This window comes from Scyliorhinus torazame, chromosome 8 (assembly GCF_047496885.1).
Source record: "Scyliorhinus torazame isolate Kashiwa2021f chromosome 8, sScyTor2.1, whole genome shotgun sequence".
Classification (NCBI taxonomy): Eukaryota; Metazoa; Chordata; class Chondrichthyes; order Carcharhiniformes; family Scyliorhinidae; genus Scyliorhinus; species Scyliorhinus torazame.
In genome coordinates, this window is record NC_092714.1 from 44,107,249 (window position 1) to 44,129,011 (window position 21,763).

The 21,763-nt window shown below is 45.9% G+C and overlaps 1 protein-coding gene across 1 annotated transcript in view; it reads right to left on the reverse strand.

Annotated features, from left to right (window-relative positions):
* Window positions 1-6,942, reverse strand: part of LOC140427794 (zinc finger protein 654-like) — a 71,600-nt gene extending 64,658 nt beyond the window's left edge. Inside the window, exon 1 of the mRNA XM_072513459.1 lies at window positions 6,793-6,942. Coding sequence (XP_072369560.1) covers window positions 6,793-6,918 — 126 coding nt within the window. The 5' untranslated portion in view covers window positions 6,919-6,942. The remainder of the gene's footprint in view (window positions 1-6,792) is intronic.
* Window positions 6,943-21,763: the final 14,821 nt, after the last annotated feature.

A 21,763-nucleotide genomic window follows, 5' to 3' on the forward strand; every position in this document is an offset into this window, starting at 1 on the left:
ATTTGGATCTCAGGTGACAGTCTGTGTGGAATTTGCACATTCTCAGTACCTGAATGGGTTTCCTCTGGTTTCCCAAATATGTGCAGATTAGGTGGATTGGCTATTCTAAATTGCCCCTCTGTGTCCAAAGATTAGGTTAGGTGGGGATAAGGCCTGGGTAAGGTTTTCTTTCGGAGGGCCGGTACAAATTCGGTGGGCCTCTTTCTGCACTGTAGGGATTCTATGAAAATATAGATTTTTAATCCACAAGGGAATCAAGTGTCATGGGGCGCAGGCAGGAAAGCGCAGTTAACGCCATAATAGAATCAGCTATGATTTTACTGAAAGACAGAGCGGGCTTGATGGGCCAAATGGCCTACTCGCACTCCTATTTCTTATATTCAGATAGTGCCATTACTCGGTTGATGACGACAGATTCCAGTAATTTTTCCATAACTGAGACTAAACTAACAAGTCTGCAGGTGCTCTTGTCCCTCTACCCCTTCAGAAAAATAGAACGGTATTTGAAATTCACAAGAACATAGCCTCAACTTAGAGAATGTTGGAAGAGTGCGACCAACGCGGTTTTAATCCCATTGTTTTCATTACTTTCTTCAATAAAAAAAACTTTCATTCAACCTAATAATTTGCTCGGCTTATTTTTAGGTTGCCTTGTGTATCTGGTATTTTGTTATTTACATCTACTATACAAAGGATACAAATTAATTTAACAGGTCTGCCATTTCCTTCTCATTCGTTATAGCCTCCTATTACCACACACTCTGATTACATTTTGAAAAAGTCTCACTGTTTTCTTTCCACCTTCCTTTTTGCATTCCTTATTGAAGAATCATAATAATCGCTTATTGTCACAAATAGGCTTCACTGAAGTTAATGTGAAAAGCCCTTAGTCGTCATGTTCCGGCGCCTGTTTGGGGAGGCCGGTACAGGAATTGAACCCGCGCTGCTGGCATTGTTCTGCATTGCAAGCCAGCTATTTAGCCCACTGTGCTATATACTTTTCCTGCTTTTCTGGCTCTTCTGCATCATACCCATTCCACAGAACCAGATTCTGTGGTTTCCTCTTTCCCTGCCGTCGATAGGTTTCCCCCTACCCCTCTGACCGACAGTTGCACACCCAACTTTCTGTACCTTCAATGACTGTGTTCTAGAGGGCACTGGTATTTCTCCTCCTCCTTTATGTGCCTGTTCAGGTACACTGAGGGAGGATTCAGAATGTCCAATTCACCTAACAAGACGTCTTTCGGGGCTTGTGGGAGGAAACTGGAGCACCGAGAGGAAACCCAAGTAAACACAGGAAGAACATGCAGACTCCATACAAAGTGACAGTGAATTGAACTGGGACCCTGGCGCTGTGAAGTAACAGTGCTAACCACTGTGCTACCGTGCCACCCTTGCACATCAGCTTAACAACTCGGGAGCCAAAACGACTCCAAATTATATTTCCTATTGGTGTGTTCATTCAGGACAGTCTCACTGTTCATAAATTCCTACCTTTGTGCTGCTAATGTTTGCATTATCTATTCTTTACTTATTTACTGTACCATAACTGAATTTACATTTGTTAGTTTTATTGCTCCAGTTAATTTATGTTGAATATTTCTCTCATTGACAAAGATTTATTTATTTAATTTTGATTACTTAAAGCAGCTAGTCAGGTTTATTGCCTTTGCCTCTAATAATTTCTGTATTTTTGAAATTTAGCCCTTACTTCTGTTGTTTTATACTTTTCTTAATTAAAGTATTCTTCAGTGAAAAGACAGACTTGGAGTTATCTGAAGCAAACTATATTAGATACGCAAATTCAACTTACGATCACAAAACATTGGGCTAAATAGCTGACTTGTAATGCAGAACAAGGCAGCAGCACGGGTTCAATTCCCGTAGCAGCCTCCCCACAGGCGCCGGAATGTGGCGACTAGGGGCTTTTCACAGTAACTTCATTGAAGCCTACTTGTGACAATAAGTGATTATTATTACTATTGTTATAATCTAGCACTGAACCACTGAAAGTTAAGTACCTGCAAATAAACCAGCAGGGGAAGCTAGCCTCATTTAGGGCACTTATAAAATAGCAAATATTTGTTATGGTTTTCAGACAAGTGCCACAGATGTTGATGCATACAATACCCACAGTTTCTGGACTATCACATACCCTTGGGCAGTCCTGTTGGTCTTGGATCAAGAGTTCAGCGATACAGTTCTCCACCACAATCAATAGATCAATTTGTATGAAAGAAATAAGACCCAATACCAGCACTTATTTAATCCTGTTACAAGGCATTTGAGCATCCAATCAAAAGCCATCGATAGCCAAAAATAAATCTGCTCGACAAGCTTGGGCAATTCCTAATTTCCAAGTTGTTGTTGACAGAACAACGATTTTGCCATTGTGAAACTTAAATTTTAGGAGTTCAATTAAGGAAGTGTAATGGCAAAACAATAACTAATCTAGGAAAATTAAGTCATAGAAGAAATATGTTGTAACATAACATGACACCCTGGGCTAGCACGTTGACAATTCCAGCCCCACTTGGCCTTTTATTATATAGTTATAATTAAACAGACAAAGTGTAACTGACCACCTACGACCCCTTTCCCAACTCACCCCATACACAAGAGCAAGTACACAAAGAAGGTAGCACGTGAATTACTTTAGTCAGTCTCATTCTGAAGTTCAGGTTTTCATTTTGGTACTACTTCCTTCTAGACTTAGAGATGGTTCTCTCTGGCAAGGTTGTCTATTTTCTCTGCAGACTCAGAATCATTTCACCATCACAGCAAAGGATGTGCCAAGCACTCACTACTTTCAGAACAGTTGAACAGTTATTTCACTTCAGCAAGCAGGAGAGAGGGGAACCAATTACTGACCATATTCAGGCTGGACACTATTCTGGTCAACTCACCAGGCTGCCAGTTAACCAATCGAACAGAATACCTCCAAAGCTGGTTCCCAAGATCCACTAAGTACCAAAGAATCTGTCTTGCCCTTTCCAAAATGCAAAACTTGGGAATATAGCATCCTGGCAAGTAGGCTGTTTCAAATTTGAGACTTCTGCTGAAAGGAACATCTCGATTGTATGGACCAAAATAATAAAAAGAAATGGGAACAAAAGAAATAAACAGGAACAGCTCTTACAAATACAAAAATCTGTATCAACACTGTGCTTTTACCATATTAAAATTCCCCAAGGTACTTCACAGAAGCATAATAAAGCAAAATATTGACACTGAGTAACTCAAGGAAATATTAGTACAGGTGGCCAAAAGCTTGGTCAAAGGGGTACATCTTAAGGGGCATCTCAAAAGGAAGGAAAAGAGGTGGAGATGTTACAATAATTGAACACTTAAAAGCAAGGCTGTTTGAGAGACTAGAATTCGAGAAATGCCAACATCCTGGAGAGTTATGGCTGAAGATTACAGAATTAGGGAAAGGGGAAGTCATGGAGGAATACAAAAACAAGGATGAGAATTTTAAAATCAAATTATTTAAACAAGAGCCAATGTAGGTTACAAAGCATAAGAGTGACAGGTAAACAGGGCTGGATGCGAGTTAAGCCAAGGACAAGGTTTTAGATGATCTTGTTTAGTGACAGAACCTGGGAAGCTGTCAGGAGTTTTTGGAAACAGTCAAGTCCAAAGGTAACATAGCCATGAATGAAGGTTTCAACAGCAGATAAGCTGAGGCAAAGGCAAGAGATGTTATGGAGATGGAAATAGGCTATCTTGGTAATGGCACAGATAGATCTCAGGATCAAATCTGAAACCCAAGTTGTGAAGAGTCTGGTTCAGCCAGGAACAGGAATGGAGTCAGTCAGTCAGTGGCTAGGAAATGGAGCTTGTAGTGCGAGTCCAAAGGTGATGGATTTGGTCCGCCCAATACTTAACTAGGAAGAAATTTCTACTTATCCAGTATCGGATGTCAGACAAGTAGTCTTATAATTTAGAGATAGTGGAGAGGTCGAGAGAGGTGATGGTGAGGTAGTGCTGGGTGTCATTAGCACACATGGGAAAACCAGCAGCAAGCAGGTGCTGTGAATTCAAGCATCAAGATTCAGCCATACAGCAAATTGTAAGAGAAAAGTATAAATATGAGAAACGTTCTTCCTGGCTTTACTTATTCCCTATAACTATATGGATATAAGTAACAGGCAATGTTTATAACACCATGTGTCCATAATTGCAGCACCTCCAAAATGTAATTAAGAAAACTGGGATTGTCCAAATATCCTGTGCACCCGTATATTTGACACTGCCATGTTGCCTTTTGGAACTTATGATCTCAACCTTGCAATCGTCTGTTTTGCCTTCAAATACCCGAAGAGTATCTCCATTGTTTTCCTTAACCCCCTTTAACCCAGTCCAGTGTTCATAATAATATCTATCTGGTATTCACTGCGATATTGTTTTAATACAAATTTAGAGTACCCAATTTTTTTTTCCAATAAAGGGGCAGTTTAGCGTGGTCAATCCACCTACCCTGCACATCTTTGGATTAAAGAACAAAGAAAAGTACAGCACAGGAACAGGCCCTTCGGCCCTCCAAGCCTGTGCCGACCATGCTGCCCGTCGAAACTAAAATCTTCTGCACTTCCTGGGTCCGTATCCCTCTCTTCCCATCCTATTCATGTATTTGTCAAGATGCCCCTTAAATGTCACTATCGTCCCTGCTTCCACCACCTCCTCCGGCAACGAGTTCCAGGCACCCACTACCCTCTGTGTAAAAAAACTTGCCTCGTACATCTCCTCTAAACCTTGCCCCTCGCACCTTAAATCTATGCCCCCTAGTAATTGACCCCTCTACTTTGGGGAAAAGCCTCTGACTATCCACTCTGTCTATGCCACTCATAATTTTGTAGGCCTCTATCAGGTCGCCCCTCAACCTCCGTTGTTCCAGTGGGAACAAACAGAGTTTATTCAACCGCTCCTCATAGCCAATGCCCTCCATACCAGGCAACATCCTGGTCAATCTCTTCTGCACCCTCTCTAAAGCCGCCACATCCTTCTGGTAGAGTGGCAACCAGAATTGAACACTATACTCCAAGTGTGGCCTAACTAAGGTTCTATACAGCTGCAACATGAATTGCCAATTCTTATACTCAATGCCCCGGCCAATGAAGGCAAGCATGCTGTATGCCTTCTTGATTACCTTCTCCACCTGTGTTGCCCCTTTCAGTGACCTGTGGACCTAGATCTCTCTGACTTTCAATACTCAAGGGTTCTACCATTCACTGTATATTCCCTACCTGCATTAGACCTTCCAAAATGCATTACCTCACATTTGTCCGGATTAAACTCCATCTGCCATCTCTCCGCCCAAGTCTCCAAACGATCTAAATCCTGCTGTATCCTCGGACAGTCCTCATCACTATCCGCAATTCCACCAACCTTTGTGTCGTCTGCAAACTTACTAATCAGACCAGTTACATTTTCCTCCAAATCATTTATATATACTACAAACAGCAAAGGTCCCAGTACTGATCCCTGTGGAACACCACTAGTCACAGCCCTCCAATCAGAAAAGCACCCTTCCATTGCTACTCTCTGCCTTCTATGACCTAGCCAGTTCTGTATCCATCTTGCCAGCTCACCCCTGATCCCATGTGACTTCACCTTTTGTGCCAGTCTGCCATGAGGGTTGTGGGGGTGAAACCCACGCAGACACGGGGAGAATGCGCAAACTCCACACAGTGACCCAGGGCCGGGATTCGAACCCGGGTCCTCAGTGCTGTAGTCCCAGTGCTAACCACTGCACCACCGTGCTGCCCTTCCACTGCGATATTTATAATATATTATATCTGCTATCCACTGCGACATTTCTCTGCATTTGAGCACTATAGAAGCACATTCATTGTTGACATAAACCATTTGGATCAAAAATTACACCACTTTATAGCATCACATCCAAATATTTATGCCCATATACGGATGGGAAGAGGCTTCTGTGAAGCACACGCACCCGCATGGGCCAAATGACCTGTAAATTACTTTGCAACTTTGTATTGTAAAACATCAGGAGAAAAAAAGTAAGATACTCTTCATATGTTATCGCAAAGCTTCAGGTTTACATCAGGATATAATATAATAATCACTTGTCACAAGTAGGCTTCAATGAAGTTACTGTGAAAAGCCCCTGGAACATAACATAATAAACAGTATTAAGAACAAACAAGATCAGTTGTTTTCAAATTGCACATATATTTTCGCTGCAAGTTGATCAGTTTGGTCCAGCAAAGAACCCAGTTATCTCCCCCCACACCATTCAGGCGCTCAAAGCCATTTGCAATTACCAAATTCTAATCAACTGCGGCAACAATAATTATTCACTTGCATTGCACAGCCATGTCATGGTATCTACAAAAAAAACTTTAGTTTCCGCCATTGGGATTGAACAGTTATGGTAGTTAAATACAACCGACTGACCTGAAAAAACAAACATTTTATTAAGCGAGAGCGAACTGTCACAACCCATGATCGTGAATCGAGCTGCAGAAAATATACATACATAACACACGATAAAAAAAGTTTTCCCCAAGAATAAATCATACGCTTGCTCCCACAATTTAGCTCTTGGGGTGGACGGGTGGGGGAGGGGAATAGACTGCGAAAGCAACCAGTCCGGGAGAAACAATCCACATTTTGTGGTGTAACTTTGGCTCTGCGGTGTAATGGGGAGGGGGGAGGGTGGGCTGTCAAGAAGCTCTCACTCCCAGCCTCTTGGATTCCGCCCCAACAACACACACCCTCCCCTCCCCCAACAACACAAAAACACAGACAGAACAGCACACTCACTCGACAAAACTTCAGGCAATACTCGTTGGACGCGGTGACTTGGCCTAGGGACATCCGCAGCTCGCTCTCTATCCATTCCAGTTCTTTCCTCAGACTCCCTACATCAAACTCCTCTTCTTCCGCCATGCTTCTAACCCCTACCTGCGCGTAGCAGCGTACGGGCGCAATAGCGTCACCGCGTTCCCCTCCCCCCCCAAAAAAAACTAACGCGCACGCAGGCGCACTAAACCCACAACCCCGCGAACGCAGGCGCACATCGCCCACACCCCGCGAACGCAGGCGCACATCGCCCACACCCCGCGCAACAAGCGCACGACACAGACGAGCCGAGCACGCAGGCGCACTCCCCACCACGACGCGCACGCAGGCGCACTGCACCCCGCGCGGGCGCACCCGCAGACCGATCACGCAAGCGCACTCCCTGCCACAGCGCGCACGCAGGCGCACTTGCACCCACACCGCGCGCTCGCATGCGCACTCCCCCTCTTTCCACCCCCCAATAGGCAGCGGCATCTCAGTGCGTCACAAGAGTGCTCACGTGATCAACCCCTTGCCAAGCGGCCTTTTTGATTGACAACTGGAAAGAGCCACTCATCGGACGGCGCCAAAAAAAGGAACCAAGAGCCAATGCCCTTATTTTTGCTCAGGTTGCGCTTTGGGTTTTGTAGTCGTGGTGACAGAGTTAGCATGCTGGAGCCCCAAAGCGCTTAATTACATAAATTTGTATTGGAGAAGAATGAAAGTGTGCTGTAGTTGCTGTGCTCATTCCCACCACCTGTATTTCTTTGTTCATCTGCCAGTGAAACTTTGTTCCTAACTCTCTGGAGTTCTTTTCACCTTTCAAGCTACACATACACGATTGCAGATGGCTTTCAGCAAGGTGCAAAACACAACAGTACAGCACAGAACAGGCCCTTCGGCCCTCGATGTTGTGCCGAGCATTGTCCGAAACCAAGATCAAGCTATCCCACTCCCTGTCATTCTGGTGTGCTTCATGTGCCTATCCAATAACCGCTTGAAAGTTCCTAAAGTGTCCGACTCCACTATCACAGCACGCAGTCCATTCCACACTACCCTCTGTCTTCTATGTGATAGCCAGTTACTTATCCATTTGGCCAAATTTCCCTCTATCCCACACCTTACTTTCTTCATGAGCCGACCATGGGGAATCTTATCAAACGCCTTATTAAAATCCATGTATACGACATCAACTGTTCTACCTTCATCTACACACTTAGTTACCTCCTCAAAGAATTCAATCAAATTTGTGAGGCAAGACCTACCCTTCACAAATCCGTGTTGACTATCCTGGATTAAGCTGCATCTTTCCAAATGGTCATAAATCCTATCCTTCAGGACCTTTTCCATTATCATACCGACCACCGAAGTAAGACTAACCGGCTTATAATTACCAGAGTCATTCCTATTCCCTTTCTTGAACAGAGGAACAACATTCGCCACTCTCCAGTCCTCTGGCACTATCCCCGTGGACAGTGAGGACCCAAAGATCAAAGCCAAAGGCTCTGCAATCTCATCCCTTGCCTCCCAAAGAATCCTTGGATATATCCCACCTGGCCCAGGGGACTTGTTGACCCTAAGGTTTTTCAAAATTGCTAATACATCTTCCCTCAGAACATCCACCTCCTCCAGCATACCCGCCTGTATCACACTCTCATCCTCAAAAACATGGCCCCTCTCCTTGGTGAACACTGAGGAAAAGTATTCGTTCAACGCCTCTCCTATTTCTTCTGATTCCATCACAAGTTCCCACTACTGTCCTTGACCGGCCCTAACCTCACCCGGTCATTCTTTTATTTCTCACGTAAGAGTAAAAATCCTTGGGGTTTTCCTTGATCCAACCCGCCAAGGACTTTTCATGCCCCCTCCTAGCTCTCCTAAGCCCTTTTTTTTTAGCTCATTCCTTGCTACCTTGTAACCCTCAAGCGGCCCAACTGAACCTTGTTTTCTCATCCTTACATACGCTTCTTTTTTCCTCTTGACAAGACATTCAACCTCTTTTGTGAACCATGGTTCCCTCACACGGCCATTTCCTCCCTGCCTCACAGGGATATACCTATCAAGGACATGCAGTATTTGGTCTATGAACAAGTTCCACTTTTCATTTGTGCCTTTCCCTGACAGTTTCTGTTCCCATCTTATGCTCCCTAATTCTTGCCTAATCGCATCATAATTACCCCTCCCCCAATTATGAACTTTGCCCTGCCGTATGGCCCTATCCCTCTCCATTGCATTAGTGAAAGACAAGGAATTGTGGTCACTATCTCCAAAGTGCTCTCCCACAAACAAATCTAACACTTGGCCCGGTTCATTACCCAGTACCAAATCCAATGTGGCCCCCCATCTTGTCGGCCTATCCACATATTGTGTCAGGAAACCCTCCTGCACACACTGTACAAAAACTGCCCCATCTGAACTGTTCGACCTATAGAGGTTCCAATCAATATTTGGAAAGGTAAAGTCACCCATGACAACTACCCTGAGTCCTCCACACCTATCCATAATATGTTTTGCAATGTCTTCCTCCACATATCTATTACTATTTGGGGCCCTATAGAAAACTCCTAACAACGTGACCGCTCCTTTCCTATTTCTAACTACAGCCCATATTACCTCAGTAGGCAGATCCCCTTCGAATTGCCTTTCTCCAGCCGTTAAACTATCCTTGATTAACAATGCTACTCCTCCACCTCTTTTACCACCTTCCCTACTCTTACTGAAACATCTATACCCCGGAACTTCCAACAACCATTCCTGTCCCTGTTCTAACCATGCCTCTGTTATGGCCACAACATCATAGCCCCAAGTACCAATCCACACTCCAAGTTTACCTACCTTATTCTGGATGCTCCTTGCATTGAAGTAGACACACTTCAACGCACCTTTCTGTCTGCCGGTACACTCCTGCGACCTTGATACCCTCCTCAATACCTCACTACTCTCAACACTGGCTTCTGGACTACAGCTCGTTTTCCCATCCTCTGACAAATTAGTTTAAACCCCCCCGAAGAGCCGTAGCAAATTTCCCTCCCAGGATATTGGTGCCCCTCTGGTTCAGGTGCAAACCGTCCTGTCTATACAGGTCCCACCTTCCCCAGAATGTGCTCCAATTATCCATGTAACTGAAACCCTCCCTCCTACACCACCCCTGAAGCCACGTGTTTGTCTGCACTCTCCCTGTTCCTCACCTCGCTAGCACGTGGCACCGGCAACAACCCAGAGATGACAACATGGTTTGTCCTGACTCTCAGCTTCCACCCTAGCTCCCTAAATTCCTGTTTTAAATCCCCGTCCCTTCTCTTACCTATGTCGTTGGTACCGATGTGTACCACTTGTGACTGTACCCCTCCCCTTTAAGGATTCTGAAAACACGGTCCGAGGCGTCATGGACCCTGGCACCCGGGAGGCAACATACCATCTGTGAGTCTCTTTCGTTGCCACAGAACTGTCTATCTGTCCCTCTAACTATTGAGTCCCCAATAACTATTGCACTCCTGCTCTCCCTCCTTCCCTTCTGAGCCACAGGGATGGACTCAGTGCTGGAGATCCGTTCACCGTGGCTTACTCCTGGTAGGTCATCCCTCTCAACAGTATCCAAAGCGGTATACTTGTTACTGAGGGGAATGACCACAGAGGACCCCTGCACTGACTGCTTCCTCCCAGCCCCTCTCACCGTCACCCATCTATCTTGATTCTTCGGAGTAACTACATCCCTGAAGCTACTATCTATGGCCACCTCTGCATCACGAATGATCCGAAGTTCATCCAGCTCCAGCTCCAGTTCCCTAAAACGGTTTCTGAGGAGCTGGAGATGGGTGCACTTCTCACAGGTGAAATCAGCAGGGACACTGACGGCATCCCTCACCTCAAACATCCTGCAGGAGGAACATTGCACTGCCTTCCCTGCCATCCCCTCTAGATAAAACAAGAAAAAGAAAGAAAGAGCTTACCTGTTATTCACCCTACCCCTTAGCTAGAGGAGGTGGAAGGGTGGGGACACTACAAGAGTAGTGTCTAGGGTTTAGGAACCACCCAACTTAAATACAGGTAAAAGTAAAACACTTAACCAGCAACCACTGCGCCCTGCACGATAACAGCAATCAGCTGTTATGGGCCTGCTCAAACAATTTAAATCTTTACTACTTACCCAGCAGTCACTTTGTCCGCACTCCGACTGGATTCGGCTGGAAACTCCCAACAGTAAGTTATTAAAAAAATTTACTCCCCTTCTCAGCAAGCATTCACTCAGCAACTACTGTGCCCAGCACAAGAACACCTCAGGGAAAAGAAAAACTACTTACCAGTCACCAGTCAATCACTTACCTGCAGGCTGTGACGTCACGGTTCAACTTCTTTCTACTTCTACCTGCCCTCGAGTCTCCCTCTTCATCTTTACTCAGCTGGGATCCTTACAGTGATACACCGCAATGCACTGATGCAACTTGTCCCCGCAACAGCCAATCAGCAGCTCCGCTTTGCTGCCCTCTGCTGGATTGCGGAGTTGCAGAGTTTTTCACAGAGAGTGGCCCTCCGGCTCATTGGGCCTGTGCTGACCATCAAACAACTAATCCCATTTTCCAGCACTTGGTCTGTAGCTAGACAGATGCAGCATAAAGCCAGCAGCACAGGTTCAATTCCCATACCAGCTGAGGTTATTCACCTTCTCAACTTTGCCCCTTGCCTGGGGCAGCACAGTATCACATGTGGTTAGCACTGTGGCTTCACAGCGGCAGGGTCCCAGGTTCGATTCCCCGCTTGGTCACTGTCTGTGTGGAGTCTGCACGTTCTCCCCGTGTCTGTGTGGGTTTCCTCCGGGTGCTCGGGTTTCCTCCCACGGTCCAAAGACGTGCAGGTTAGGTGGATTGACGTGATAAATTGCCCTTAGTGACCAAAAAAGGTTAGGAGGGGTTATTGGGTTACGGGGATAGGGTGGAAGTGAGGGCTTAAGTGGGTCGGTGCAGACTCGATGGGCCGAATGGCCTTCTGCACTGTATGTTCTATGTTTACAGAGGTGTGGTGATCCTCAGGTCAAACCACCACCAGTCAGCTCTCCCCTTCAAAGGGCAAAGTACCCCATGGTCATCTGAGACTGTGTGACTTGACTTAACCTTTGTATTTTTTTTATTCGTTCATGGGATGTGGGTGTCGGTGGCTGCGTCAATTTATGAGGTAACCACACTGCTTTGGATCTGGACTCACATGTAGGCCAGACCAGGTAAGGGTGGCAGATTTCCTTCCCTAAAGGGCACGAGTGAACCAGATGGTTTTTACAACAATCGACAATGGTTCCATGACCATCATTACACTTTTAATTCCAGAATTAAAATTCATAGGGTGGCGCAGGGCGCCGAGGACCCGGGTTCGATCCCAGTCCTAGGTCACTGTCCGTATGAAATTTGCACATTCTCCCCTTGTCTATGTGAGTTTCACCCCCACAACCCAAAGATGGGCAGGGCAGGTGGAAAGGCCACGCTAAAATAGTCCCTTAATTGGAATAATAAAAAAAAGAAATTAACCCAATACTAGGGGCAGCACAGTGGTTAGCATTGTTGCCTGACAGCAGCGGCAGAGACCCAGGTTTGATTCCGACCACGGGTGACTGTGTGGAGTTTGTACATTCTCCTTGCGTTTTCAGAAACTGGAGCGCCCGGAGGAAACCCACGCAGACACGGGGAGAATGTGCAGACTCCGCACAGATGGTGACCCAAGCCGGGAATCGAACCTGGGACCCTGTAGCTGTGAAGCAACAGTGCTATCCACTGTGCTACCGTGCCGCCCATTACCTTAAATTTCCTGCCCATTACCTTAAATCTACGCCCCCTGGTTGTTGAGCCCTCTCCTAAGAGGAAACGTTTCTTCCTATCAATCCTATCTATATCGCTCATAATTTTGTACTCCTCAATGATGTCCCCCTCAGTCTTCTCTGCTCGAAAGAAAACAACTCCAGCCTAACCAGCCTCTCTTCATAGCTAAAACCCTTGAGGACAGGCAACAACCTGGTGAATCTCCTCTTTCTAGTGCAATCATATCCTTTCTTTCGTGTGGCAACCATAACTGCACACAATATTCTAGCTGCGGCCTAACGAGCGTTTTATACAGCTCCAAAATAACGGCCTGCTCTTATATTCTAAGCCTCGGCTAATAAAGGTAAGCATCCCAAGTGCTGGAAAATAGGATTAGAACAATAGGTGTTTGATGGCCAGCACAAACTCAATCTGTCAAAGGGCCTCTTTTCGTGCTGTAAAACTCTATGAAACCAGTATTTCCAAAAGTTTCTTCCCCCAAAAAAGCAATATTTGAATGTTAAAATACTGACATATCCGTAACAATGTAATGCCAGATTTTTGCCGACCAATGGAGGTGCAAATAGTGTTGTGAAATGCTGAATTTCATTTTTTTCCCGGAGAAACAATTTTCCTCTGTCTTCCGGATCCCACGTGGCCTTTTGGAAGCTTTAACAAAAAATACAAACCTTGGAGAATTTGCGATTACTGGGGGAAGTCTGCTGAGGAGTAAGAAATCTTCTGAAACATAAATGTAAACTATTTTGACACCATCAGAAGTCAGTAGATGCTGCACTATAATAGCAACGTGTTTTTAATGCAGTGATTCCTCACAGTGATCTGCCCTTCTAGTAAAATGAAAACGTAGTTTATTAAGCAATTATATTTACAATATACATCAGATCCCAGATCTGCTCCATCGGTTCCGTACCTCACTGACTTTAGACAAATCTTAATCATGAATGACCTGGGGCTCTCCGCCCCCTTAGCGAGACTCAGCGAGACTCACGGAGAGCCTGATTGCCCCAACCCCCTCGGTCTCGTGAAGGTGTAAGAGCGTTGTCCAAGGCCTGAGTATTGAGTATTGAGCTAGCCTTAACGTGGGGTTCGTCCCTCATTGTTAGGCCTTAGCTTAATAAACAGAGCAGACGCACCACCTGATTAAGATGGCTATTTACTAACCCAAGCTTGGTTTCATGTACATATCATAGATCATAGAATTTACAGTACAGAAGGAGGCCATTCGGCCCATCGAGTCTGCACCAGCTTTTGGAAAGAGCACCCTACCCAAGTTCCACACCTCCACCCTATCCCCATAAGCCAGTAACCCCACCCTACACTAAGGGCAATTTTGGACACTATGGGCAATTTAGCATGGCCAATCCACCTAACCCGCACATCTTTGGACTGTGGGAGGAAACCGGACCACCCGGAGGAAATCCACGCACACACGGGGAGGATGTGCAGACTCCGCACAGACAGTGACCCAAGCCGGAATCGAACCTGGGACCCTGGAGCTGTGAAGCATTTGTGCTATCCACAATGCTACCGTGCTGCCTACATGAGAGATGGACCTGGATAATGCCAAGATAGATCTGCTGAACGCTGACAAAAACACATGAATTATACAATTTCCAAAAATCAATAGCCCACCCCAGTTGGACTCGATCCAATCCCTGAAGCTGTCATGTCCAAACCTATCCAATAAAATTGTGATCAACCCATGATTGAGCCTCATCCTGTGACCTGTTGTTTACCGAAAGCTTTATGTCAATCTTAAGTTGTTTCCCCCATCCTAGCATCCTGCCGACCCTTTGCTCAGTTCAAAACAGAATGGCAGAACTGGCATCCTTTTTACTCCATGGACTGTTTCAGAGAGCCAGGATATCAGAAGTGGCTTCCTTTTCACTCCCAGGGGATATTGGAGGCCACTGATAAAAACTTGCCTACTATGTAATCTGCTGATCACACATCTCGTGTGTCTCAAAAACATGGGCAAGTTAGCTAGCCTAAATCCCATCATGCATTGTAGCCACTGCTTGTAGCCAGAGTTTACATGATTATCACTACTATGTCCAAAAATACAAGATTTAATGGTTAATAATGATTACCCAGTACACTTTCTATAATTAATGTCAATCCTTCATAAACTAATTTATGTAGAACTACTCTAGTGGCATCCTAGCTATTCAGTTTTAAGAGGACTCATCGCTTGACACCCCCTTCAAGGTTGTAACATCCCTACCCACCCCCGCCGTCAAAGTCCAAAGACTCTTCCGATGACGAGGTGTAGGAGGCCGCCGGACCCGCTTCGTACTTGGCTGTGCTTCTTGCACTCATGGTGCTGGATCTGGTGGCGTATATCTGGACAGCGAACACTGCTTCTGATCGGAACATGATGGTGGACGCACTGCTGGCTCACCATCGGAGATCTCAACCGCCTGGGTTTCCATGTCAGAATCCGTATCTATGACCTCTCTCAGTTTGGAGTCTTGACCCTCTTGGGGTAATGCTTTAACCTCTTCAGGCATCAGATTTGGTTTGAGTGTAACTTTTCTCTCCTGAGGAACTTTGCGTAGAACTGGTCGTCTGGACGGTATGTGATCAAGGTGCTTTCGTATGACGTGACCCTGTGCCTGAACTTGATAAGATACCGGCCCTGTCTGATGGACGATTGTCCCGGAGATTCACCTGGCACCATCTGCAAAGCTTAGAACGTAGACTGTGTCACCTGGTACAAAGAGTCTGGGCGGTTTTCAGCGAACAAGGCAATGCCCTTGCAGATCCTGGTTGTGGTGTACTTTCCTGCCTATATCAGGGAAAATCATACTAAGATGGGTTTGAAGCCTCCGGCCCATGAGCAATTCAACCGGCGCCACTCCGGTCACCCCGAGTGGTCCTATAGCAGAACAAGAGCCTGGTCCGTCTTGTGTCCATGGACACCGAAGTCTGCTTTTTCAGTCTACGTTTGAATGTTTGTACCGCCCTTTCTGCCAGCCTGTTTGAAGCCGGGTGACACGGGGCGGTAAGGATATGCCACATCCCTTTAGCCTTTGGATATCCCAAGAACTCTTCACTTGTGAACGGTGTTCCACTATCAGTAACCAAAATCTCTGGGATACCGTGTGTACTGAAAGACAAACTCAATTTTTCAATGGTCGCTCAAAAGATGGTCGGCGACATCCTATGGACTCCCAACCACTTAGCGTGGGTATCAATCAAGAATAAGAAGATCAAACCTTGAAATGAGCTGGCTAGGTCGGCATGTAACTGTCGTGTTGGGTGTTCTGATACACAAATGAACAACACGGTTGTGGATGGTACAACTCTGTTTTATTGTTCTGTACAATAATAACTATTAACTTCTGGCTGAGGTTCGTACTTCACCAGCTAACCTGTGGACCCAGCCCTTTCACTATCTTAGTGAGGCACTCAGCACATGGTGTATGTCTGAGTGGCACGCTGTGAGCTCTGTGCTCTGAGCTATCTCCTGGTAGAATGAGCGGGCACTGTGGTGTTCCCTGTTTTATAGTGCATGTGCTCTCACTGGTGATTGGCTGCGATGTTGTGTGTGTGTTGGTTGGTCCAACTACCTGTCCATTAGTGTGTGTGTGATTGCACCATGATATGTTAATGTGGATATCATGACAGTAACCACTCCCACGGTCGCCCCGTGGGTGAAGGTGCATGGTGGATTGTCTGCGACTTGCCTGGTAACTGCCTATGCTGATCCCCAATTGGATAATGTGTCAAACGTTTGAATGGACTGGATCAGAATGTATCTACTAACGGATTTGGGATGCTGTAACAGGCAACGAATCTAAAAAGTTGAGCGTGGCCACTACCTTGTCTGTCCTGGGCGGAGAAAGAGACGGCATCGGCAAAGGCAGTCAGCTTAATGCACTCGCATTTGCAATCTGGGTACCAGCACGAAGCTCAAGGGTGGCCAGCAGGTGGGTCCAATGCTGGATCCAGGCGAAGGCGATGGTCGGAATTGCCTTGTCTTCTTTGAAAAGACCAAGCAGTGGCTTGTGGTTTGTGATGATCGTGAAACATCGACCGTACACATATTGATGAAATGTCTTCATGGTGAAGACAACTGCCAAACCTTCTTTCTCGATTTGTACATAATTGCGCTCGGCCACAGCCAGTGTCCAGGATGCGAAAGCTCTGCCACCTTAATTGTGATGTGATAAAATGGCAGCAGTTCCATATGGTGACATATCACATGTGACAATTAGCTGTTTGGCAGGATCATAATGTGTGAACAAGCCAGAGGAAGTCAATTGCTTTTTAACTTGCATGAACGTTGATTCCAGCTGCTTTCCCCATGCTCATTCCTGGTCCTTTGGTAAAAGGAGGTGTAGGGGGGCTACCATTGTCACGAGGCCGGGGATGAACGGGCCGTAATAGATCACCAATCCCAAAAAGACTGCAGCCCCATGCTGTTTTCAGAGGCAGGAGCCCGCTGAGTAGCCTGTACCTTCTCTGCAACCGGGTGTCACCCCTCATGGTCCATTCGCTAGCCCAGGTACACCACGTCCCTCGTGTGGAAAACGCATTTTCTCTCCGCAGGCGAATGGCCATATCTGAGAAATGACAGAGCACTTCGCCCATGTTACTTAAATGTTCCTGCTTGGTTTCCCCCGTGACCAACATGTCAGCCAAAAATACTAGCACTCGCGTTGACCCTCGTCGTATATTTTCCAGCACTCTCTGGAAAATGGCAGAGGCCAACAGCACTCCAAAGGGTAGTCTGGTGTACTTGTACAGACCCCTAAGGGTGTTTATATGAAGTATTTATGAGAGGCAGTGTCCAATTCTAACTGCAAATACACATGGCTCATATCGAGCTTGGTAAATGAATGTCCACTGGCCCATTTTGAATATAGGTCCTGTGTAGTTCAATAACACTGTTTTGTGTGTGTGAGAGAGACCAGGGTTAATTGACATGGCGGAAGGTTACTAGAGACAGGTTGTCTGTGAGGTCTAAGGGATGAAAGGTTAAAGATGTTAGGTTTGCACATTTGTAATGAGAGGTTATGGTGGGTTTGAGGTGCAAGTAAATAGGTTGAATCTGAAATTTGCATTGTGAGGTATGTGGGGAATTTTCTTTTCAGCTGCCGAATTTCAAAAGGGAGTTCAGAGGTGACCAGGAACACTTACATTTGACAAGGGTTCTATGAGTAAACAGAAGAAGGTAAATTAAACTCTATTGACCCGAAAGTAGAAGGAAGAAGCACGGTAGCATAGTGGTTAGTACAGTTGCTTCATGGCTCCAGGGTCCCAGGTTCGATTCCCGGCTTGGGTCACTGTCTGTGTGGAGTCTGCACGTTCTCCCCGTGTGTGTGTGGGTTTCCTCCGGGTGCTCCAAAGATGTGCAGGTTAGGTGGATTGGCCATTTTAACTTGCCCTTAGTGTCCAAAAAGGTTAGGTGGGGTTACGGGGATAAAGGGGATAGGGTGGAGGTGTGAGGCATAAGTGGGGTGCTCTTTTCAAGGGCCGGTGCAGACTTGATAGGCTGAATGGCCTCCTTCTGCACTGTAAATTCTATGATTCTATGAATCTATCCCCCCTGGTTATTCCCTACTCTTGCATTCAATTTCCCTCGCAATAAATGAAAACATTCTATTAGCTTTCCTAATTACTTGCTGTACCTGCATACTAACCTTTTGTGATTTATGCACTAACACATCCAGATCTTTCTGCACCACAGAGCTCACCATTTAGATAATATGCTTCTCTTTATTTTCCTTCCAAAATGGACAATTTCATATTTTCCCACATTCTACTCCATTTGCCCACTCACTTCACCTATCTGTATCCTTTTGTAGCCTCCTTATGTCTTCTTAACAACTTACTTTCCTACTTATCTTTGTGTCATCAACAAATTTGGCAAACATCACTTCAATCCCTTCATCGATGTCAATTTTAAACAGTTGAGGTCCCAGCACTGATCCTGTTAGTCAGCCGATCATCTATCCATGCCAACATGTCACCGCCCATACCATGCGTTTTTATTTTCCACAACCTTTGACGTGGCACTTTATCAAATGCCTTCTGAAAATCTAAGTACAGTACATCCACCAGTTCCCCTTGATCCACAGCACATGCTACTTCCTCAAAGAACTCCAAAAAGTTGGTTAAACGTGATTTTCCTTTCATAAAACCATGTTGACTATGCTTGATTACCTTGAGCTTATCCAAGTGTCCTGTCATAACTTCTTTAATAATAGCTTCGAACATTTCCCCTATGACAGATGTTAAGCAAACTGGCCCGTAGTTACCTGCTTTCTATCTCCTCTTTCTGAATAATGGAGCTACATTTGCTATCTCCTAATCTAATGGGGCCTTCTCTGAATCTAGGAAGTTTTGGAAAATTAAAACCAATGCATCAACTATTTCACTGGACACTTCTTTTGAGATCCTAGGATGACGTCCATCGGGACTGGGCTCTTGTCAGCCCAACAAGATGCCACTTCTCTGGTGACAGTAATTTTCCTGAGTACCACCCTTATTTCCATTTCCTAATTTATAGCTGCTTCTGAGATGTTTCTTGTATCCTCTGTGGGTGGCACGGTAGCACAATGGTTAGCACTGTCGCTTCACAGCTCCAGGGTTCCAGGTTCGATTCCTGGCTTTGGTCACTGTCTGTGCGGTGTCGGCGTGGGTTTCTTCCGGGAGCTCCAGGGGTTGGTTTAGCACAGTAGGCTAAATAGCTGGCTTGCAATGCAGAACAATACCAGCAGCGCGGGTCCAATTCCCGTACCGGCCTCCCCGAACAGGCGACGGAATGTGGCGACTAGGGGTTTTTCACAGTAACTTCATTGAAGCCTACTTGTGACAATAAGTGATTATTATTATTATTATTCCTCCCACAGTCCAAAGATGTGTAGGTTAGGTGGATTGGCCATGCTAAATTGCCCTTAGTGTCCGGTGGGTTTGCTGGGTTACGGGTATGGGGCCGAGCTGTGGGCTTAAGTAAGGTGCTGTTTCCAAGGGCCGGTGCAGACTCGATGGGCTGAATAGCCTCCTCCTGCACTGTAAATTATATGTCTATGCCTATAGTGAAGACTGAGGCAAATTCCCTTTTCAATTAATTTGCCAGCTCCTTATTTTCCATGATCAATTCTACAGACTCACTTTCTATAGGACCAATGCTCACTTGGATAACTCTTTTTAAAATATCGCTAAAAACTCTTACTATCTGTTTTTATATTTCTAGCTAGCTTTCCCTCATGCTCTAATTTTTCCCTATTTATTAATCTTCAGTCATTCTTTGCTGTTCCTTACATTCTGAACAATACTCTGACCTGCCACCTGTCATTGCACAATTATATGCTTTTTCTTTAAGTCTGATGCGATGTTTAACCTTTCTAGTTAACCATGGATGGTGGGTGTGTCCCTTGACTTTTTCTTGCTTGTTGGAATGCATCTATTCTGTGCATTCTGCATCAGCTTACATGTTTGACATTGCATCTCTATTGATCTATCCCTTAATCTAATTGCCAATTCACTTCAGCTAGTCAGCTTTCATGCCCTCATAATTGTCCTTATTTAAGTTTAAAAACATAGGGCATTATTTCCCAGCTGCCCCATGGCGTATTTTCTACCATTGGCTGGTGGTGGAATCTTCCAGTCCCGATGATGGCTATGGGGTTTTATGTGCTCTGCACCCTCCGCTGTCAGGGAACACACCATAGGGGGTTGCCATCAGCGGGACTGGAAGATCCTGCAGGCGGAAAAACCTGAAAATTTCGGCAATCGTCTCAGACCCACTCCTCTCTCCCTCAAATTGAATATAAAATTCATTCTTAATGTGCTCGCTGCTACCTAGGAACCCCTTCACAATGAGATCATTCATTACTCCCATCTCATTGCACAATACCAGGTGTAGTACGGCCTGCTCTCTGGTTGGGTCCAGAATATGCACCAGCACCAGAGAACCGGGTTCAATTCCGGACTTGGGAGACTGTCTGTGTGGAGTTTGCACATTCTCCCCGTGTCTGCGTGGATTTCCTCCGGGTACTCCGGTTTCCTCCCACAGTCCAAAGGATGTCCCTCCGAAATATCTGGTAGCCTTCACTATTCAGGTCACAATCCATGTCCTTCTGCCGCCATGTCTCCATAATGGCTAATTCATGAAAACCCTGCCTTCTCAACCTTGCCCCTCGCCTGAGGTGTGGTGACCCTCAGGTTAAATCACCACCAGTCATCTCGCAAAGGGAGAGCAATCAATAGTCCTCTGGGACTGTGGCGACATTTAAATGTATTTCGACGTGCACTCTCAGTTCATCAGTTTTGTTTCAAATGCTAGGTACATTCAGAGACAGAGCTTTTAGTTTTAACAATTTATTCTTTTCATAACCTCCAGTTTCATGTGTTAAATTACTGTTAGATTTGTAGCCTCAACTCTTCTTGTCACGGTGTGGTTTTTCATTTTCCATAATAATACCTTTCACTTTTGCTTTGTCTTTGCTCTTTGAGTTACCACATACTGTTGATGGCCTGCGGAGTGCACGTATTCGGGGTGATCCGAAGTCTCACATACCCGGCGGCGCCTGATATGCAATCGTTTGACCAACTTGTGACACTTTAATCCGATCCCATCGGTGATCGTTCAAAGATGTCGGTTTAATATGGAAGAGCAGTCCCCCGGTGAGTCTGTCCTTGAGTTCGTATCAGGACTGTGCCAAATTTTGTGAGTATGGAATTGTTTAATTGGATATGCTCCTCGGTATACATAATATGGAAACATTGAAAAATCCTTTGGCTGACCTTTCAGCAGGCACTGAAGATCCCTTTGTCCTGAGAGAGCACGGAATGCGGTGACCAAGAGATACTGGGGATGGAGGTGACCGTTTTCGGGAGTTGCCCCCCACGTGGCACCCCCACAGCTTGAACCGACCGCCACAGTGACCCCGGCCTCTGGGTGAAGAGATGGGGGATGTCTCCAAATTCAGCTGAAGGTGAGTCCGGCCCGTGTGTGATGTGTGGGCACCGGTCAAGGCGTACTTGCAGGCAGCAGGAGGGCTCGGGTGCCGTGGTCGATGTAGGCATCGGCCCCGGGGTCCGACCTTGCATCTGGATGACCCAGAAGAGGCCGGGGATGAGGCTGAGCTGCAGCTGAACTGTTTAGCAGCGCCCCGTGCAGCCCCTACTCATGTTCG